The sequence below is a fragment of the Conger conger genome, chromosome 18 (assembly GCF_963514075.1).
Source record: "Conger conger chromosome 18, fConCon1.1, whole genome shotgun sequence".
Taxonomy (NCBI): Eukaryota; Metazoa; Chordata; class Actinopteri; order Anguilliformes; family Congridae; genus Conger; species Conger conger.
The window spans coordinates 5,535,001-5,540,821 of record NC_083777.1 but is presented as its reverse complement, the minus strand read 5'-3'; the positions used below and the strand labels follow the sequence as shown (position 1 = coordinate 5,540,821).

At 47.9% G+C, this 5,821-nt stretch overlaps 1 protein-coding gene across 1 annotated transcript in view; it reads left to right on the top strand.

The window, feature by feature from the left end:
* The first annotated feature begins 280 nt into the window (after nt 1–280).
* The window catches only part of mcu (mitochondrial calcium uniporter), a 75,070-nt gene continuing 69,529 nt past the window's right edge, over nt 281–5,821 (top strand). Inside the window, 1 exon segment of the mRNA XM_061228379.1 lies at nt 281–723. Within this exon segment, the coding sequence (XP_061084363.1) occupies nt 607–723 (117 nt within the window). The 5' untranslated portion in view covers nt 281–606.

Below are 5,821 nucleotides of genomic sequence, written 5' to 3'. Positions count from 1 at the left end.
TCGCTGACATCGGCTATTTCCGCAGCACATGGAATCGCTCATTTCCAGGTGTGGCCAAGTACACCGACTTGTACTTTATACTTATTCTGGATCAACGAGTCACTGTAGCTTGCCTTGTTCGCCCTGGCAAATCTGATTGGATGAATCCTAGATAATTGGCATCCTCATAACTGTATTAGTCGAAGCATACGGGCTATCGATATCATTCTTATTGGATGGTAAGTACAGAGTAACGCCCATCAAACTAACCACGGTTCCAATCGAGAGCACCACTTTCGAATTTTCTTTGAAAAAGAATGTGAAAGGTTGTGGTGGTTGCTGAGTAATTGAAGGTTTCAAAACAAACCGTAACGACACATTGAGCTGTGAAAGTTTAAAGGAGCACCGCAAATATTTTGCTTTGCTGTTTAAAAAAATATATCATTTTTGGTTGAGCGTTGTGAAGTGGCGCAGCCTTGTCTATGTCCCGAAACTATTGGCCGGAAGTGCGCTTGTGGACGAAACGATAGCCCAGCCCAACAACCCGCCTCCTCCCCTCCCTTTACCGCTCGCTCGCTCTCGGTTCGCCCGCAGCAGTCGCCTTCTCGGGCAGGTTTCACTTCAGAGATGGCTGCGAAAGTGTGCAGGTCGGTACTCCTCCTGTCCCGGAGCAACGGAGCGCTGGCAGCCGGTTTCCCCGCACTGGTTGTCTCCTCACATCGACACCACCAGCACATAAGACCGGTGAGTAGCCAGCGCTAATGTGAATAAGCTGGTGTTCCCGGAGAAGTAGAGAGGGTGGAGGGGGGGCGAAGGAGGGGGCGGTGAGTTGCAACCGCATAAGGGTATCCGGGAAAGCTAAGCCTGCTGGCTTCCTTGTGCTATTTTTCATGTTTAGAGGGTGCGATACAGGGTACGCTTCCTTTGCGACGAGTGACTATCAGTTGTATATTGTAGCGAGAAAACGTTAGTAGCTAAATGTATAGCTTTTATCTTGCGGTGTACAGTCGCCACCACGTCCGCAGGCGCGCTCTCGCACCCGTCATGGGTACAGTCGGTGCAGATTTAAGGAACCCTTTCTGTCGAGAGCACCACTGCATCGATAGTTATGGCCATAGCTCAATGTGCGAGGTTCGTTTAGCTAACGTTAGCTGGCTTTTCGTTTCAACCATTAAGTTTCTCAGGTAGGGTTATCTAATACTGTCACGGTAAGGCGAAATGTAGTGTTAAAGATCTAGTCACAGATTCACCTTGAATGCAACAGTACTAAGTTTCATGTTTGGAGCATGTAACGTTACAGTAGCTAATCCGATATCCGGCTAGTATGAATTCTCAGACTTGCTCGACTCTAATAGTTAAGACTAGATGCCGAATACTACCGCTTATACGTAATTAGCCAGCTAGCTTGCCTCACTGCAGATAAAACGATGCCGAAACTACTTGGCATTCGGCCCGCCGTGTGCCGACCCCCACTCTACTTCCTAACTGGAAAAAAAGTATCGAGTGCCCCCCACCCAAAGCGTGTAGCCGAGCGGCGCTCTGCCTCTGCAGTGTGTGTGTGTGTGTGTCAGTGCGGCAAGAGCGAACTCCACGGCGTGTGTGTACAGTAGCTCGCTGCAACGAGGGAACCGCACGCCTCCAATTCCGCGTGTTTGGTACTACAGTCAGGGTGGAATATCCAGGCAGTCCAGGAAACGCTTCTGCTCCACATTTATGATTATGTCAGACGTTTTACCCGCTCTCCTCCCCCTCGCCCCTCCCTTTCCGAAAGTGTCTCCCGTTTAAACGGGGAGCTCCAGGATTTCCCGCACCTTGCCAGGGCCTAGGAGGAACTCCGCGGGTGCGCTTTGCTGCCTGCCGGCTGAAACACTCGCGGAATGGTAATTGCTTTTGCGTGTTTCTGTCGATACATCTCAACGGAGCAATAATTACATCCTCAACCTTGCTGGGCGACCCGCGCCGCAACCGTAGCAGTGAGACCCTTCAATATCTGCCAGTCGACCGTAGGGAAAAAAAAAAAAAAGAAGCGGGTGAGGGAAAGGAAAATGATTGCAGTGCCGTCGCGGGCTACCGGGGCCAGTCAGGAGAGTACTTCATGTAATTGAAATTCTCCCTCCAGTGCAAAGGGAGAAATCAGGTGGGGAAAGGCCAATACTTGTTTGGTCATTCTTGGTACCCGCCCGTATGCTACCCGTCAGACTGAAGAGAGGGCAAATCCAACCGATTCCTGTAGGAAATGTGTGAAACTCGTGGAGAATTTAGCTGGTGCTGATACTGGCTTTGACATCCGTATTGTGACCCCCCCACACTCCTCCTCCAAAGTCATTAGTGGGTTCTGTGACAGAAGTCACAGCCACCCCCCCAAATACAATCACCAATCCCGTTTGTCCACAAACAGGGTAGGTAAAGAATGTATCAGGATTGTTGGAAGTTTGAGAGTCCCAATAACTACCCCTGTTCTCTGCACTCAAATTTCACAGCGCCACTTTTGTGTAAATCTGCTGTTGACAGTTAAATCGCCAGTATGGTGGAGAAGACTCACGTTGAGTGCCAGAAGCCACCTCCAGCATGGCACCGGTGTTTGATAATGCGGTTATTCCAGAATTGTTTTCTCGCAGTGGCGTTTTCGTTGTGCTGCAGGCGATTGGGGAAGCAGTGCTGCTGTTTATCTGACTTTATTGTATGCTCTCTAAGTCACCCAGGGTAGGAACCCTTGCTAAATAAATGTGGATCTAAATGCGGAGTGGCTCCACGTGCTGTCTGCCCAACCTCCTCCATGGATATTAGCCTTGGCCGGAGTGTCAGCCAGTCAATAACTCTGTATTGTGTTTTTCCATTAACGAATAGGTTGTCACACAGTGCTTTGGAGCGGACGTTTTCCAGGAAAAAAAAACAAAACATTGAACAAATGAAGGGAAAATTGGAAAACAAACGCTCGAACCCTGGAAAGGCAATCAAGCCGAACTCCTGGAAACGATGCGACGTGCCGAAGAATAGGGCCTTGAGACACTAAAAGCGCAGATAAGGGAAATGGACGTTTTCAGGAGTGACAGGGTAATTCCGGTCCTGTTATGGACAGCGATCATTTGCAGGAACAAGGCCCGTGGAGACGGTTAAAATGGAGTCTGCGTGAAGTATGCCCGTTTGCTGGCCTGTCGAGGGAGAGTGTTGAGCCCTGGGTGTAGACCAGGGGTGGGCATAAAATGGCATAAAAGGCTAATTATGTAATTAAGGCCAAAAGTTGGTATGAAATCCAGAAATGGATATGGCCCTCTTTGCCCACCTCTGGTGTAGACTGAGGATCGGGGGGGTCTGTCGGGTGCTTCTGCACTCGACCAGTGTGGGGTTATGACCCGGAGCACAGCCGGACAGTGCTTGGGTCGTGACTGGAGTCTCTTTCAGCAGGTTACGGGGTCCGAGTTTCAGTGTGGAGAAGATGTTTTTGCCCTACAGAAGGGCGCTTAAGTGCAGTAACTTCAGTATTGACCCAGCTGTCAAATAGTCGGTTCTAGTGCTGATAAGTGGGGATGGGGTGTGTGTGTGGGGGTGTGGGCTCACTGTATTAACCGAATCCTAAGATAATAAACCGAACATGTTAAGGAGATAAGCAGATGAAGTGCTGTGTGTGAGAGTGTGTGTGTCTTACTGTGATCAACGTAAATTCAGTTTGGCCGTCTGTAAGCCTGGCTTCTGCCCATCTGCCCTTCCCTGCACTTATAACCCCCACCCCACCCACCCCACCCACCCCCCTCTTAACTTAATCCAATCAGGATTTCAATAATTTAATTAACCCTGGCCTGCTTAGTTGAGGAGGGGGCTACATATTGTTGTCGTAATCTGGATTATCTGGATAAAGTGCTGTCAGTTTTTTGGGAGGTGACTGAATGATCAACTGCCTCGTTTGGCTCATGTTGACATCGGCTGTCTCGATTGTTTTATATACATGTCCTGACCCCTATTAATATTATGATGGCCTTCTGGGCAGTTGTTATAGATGCTAACAAATCACACGGAACCTTAAAAATGTCAATTTGCCACAATCCGTTCGACTAACTAACTGATTATTATTCTCAGTCACTCTGAATTAGAGCGTCGGCTAACTGCCTAAATGTAAATGTGATCTGAATTTAGACGCCTGGCATTGTAATTAGTTTAAAGAAACCTCTCCAGGTCATTCATGAAAAAGCGTTCTCAATAGTTAACACATTTATATTAAAGTCATATAAAAACACAGGATAGGTCAGTCTTCTGTGTTTTAGTAGTACATCAAATTTAAATGCATTCCATTAGCAATTATCTCATATATCCATTTTAGGTGCAATCCATTTCCAGTTGGACATTTGCTGAACAATGGGAGCTAAGTGCTTCGTTCAAGGGTACAATGGCAGGGAGTGCCTCACCTGGAACTCAAACCTGCAGAAGGGCGGTTTCCTGGTGATTGATGTTCACAACGATCTGTTCTGAACCGCTCCTTCTCAGCCACGCAGCGCGGTTAAGTAAAGGTTAAACAAACGCTGTCTGCTGGGCCGTGACCGTGCGTTTATGGAAACATCCGGAAACAAACACATTTTTGGTGATTGATTGCCGTTTAGCGCGGTTTTCCTTCGAGGCACGCTCCAGCGATCGTAACAATCAAAGGACGTCGAGCAGAATCCTACAGAACTTTCAGGAGGTCTCGAGTGTATGCGTGTGCCCAATTTACAACTGGCAGTTTAGTCTCTTGGCGGATGCTTTTTCCCAGAGCGATGTGTCAGGGTGCATTTCACATGGTAAGCACACACACAGTGACAGCCATGTACAGTAAGTGGCACCCTCACACATACATTGCCCTGACTGGGAAACGGCAGCCTTAAAGATGGATTATGGATTCATTATTGTGTACACAATAGGGTCAGCGTTTGGAATGGGAAAACTGTAGATTTAGAAATGATGTACGAATTACTTCTAATAATATTATGAACTAAAGTCAATTTACGTTCGTCCCGTGTCACTATTGTGTGCCTTGTATGGCTATTCTAGACACAGGTTTGGTGTTGAACGTCTTGCTAATTCCCCTTGGTGCTCTTGCTTTCAGCATGTATAAGCATTTCATGTCTTAGTTGAGGATTGTCACGACGGTCCCTGAAATTACTTGGTTGTGCTTGATATGCAGCGTGATCCTGAGTGCACTATAATATCTTAACCTGTATCTGAGCAGTATGGTCTGTCCATTTGACCTGTGTGTTCATGGTTTGTGGTGAGCGTGTTATGGTTTGAGGTGTGTGTTCATGGTTTGTGGAGTGTGTTCGTGGTTTGTGGATTGTGTTTGTGGTTTGTGGATTGTGTTCGTGGTTTGTGGTGTGTGTTCGTGGTTTGTGGTGTGTGTTTGTGGTTTGTGGTGTGTGTTTGTGGTTTGTGGTGTGTGTTTGTGGTTTGTGGTGTGTGTTTGTGGTTTGTGGTGTGTGTTTGTGGTTTGTGGTGTGTGTTTGTGGTTTGTGGTTTGTGGAGTGTGTTCATGGTTTGTGGTGAGCGTGTTATGGTTTGAGGTGTGTGTTCATGGTTTGTGGAGTGTGTTCGTGGTTTGTGGTGTGTGTTCGTGGTTTGTGGTGTGTGTTTGTGGTTTGTGGTGTGTGTTTGTGGTTTGTGGTTTGTGGAGTGTGTTCACGGTCTGTGGTGTGCTGATGCACCCTGCAGTGTGGTTCATTTCCTGACCGTGCCTCTGTGGGCTGTGGACAGGGCCCTGATGTAGGATGCATAGTGGGCTGTGGACAGGGCCCTGATGTAGGATGCATAGTGGGCTGTGGACAGGGCCCTGATGTAGGATGCATAGTGGGCTGTGGACAGGGCCCTGATGTAGGATGTA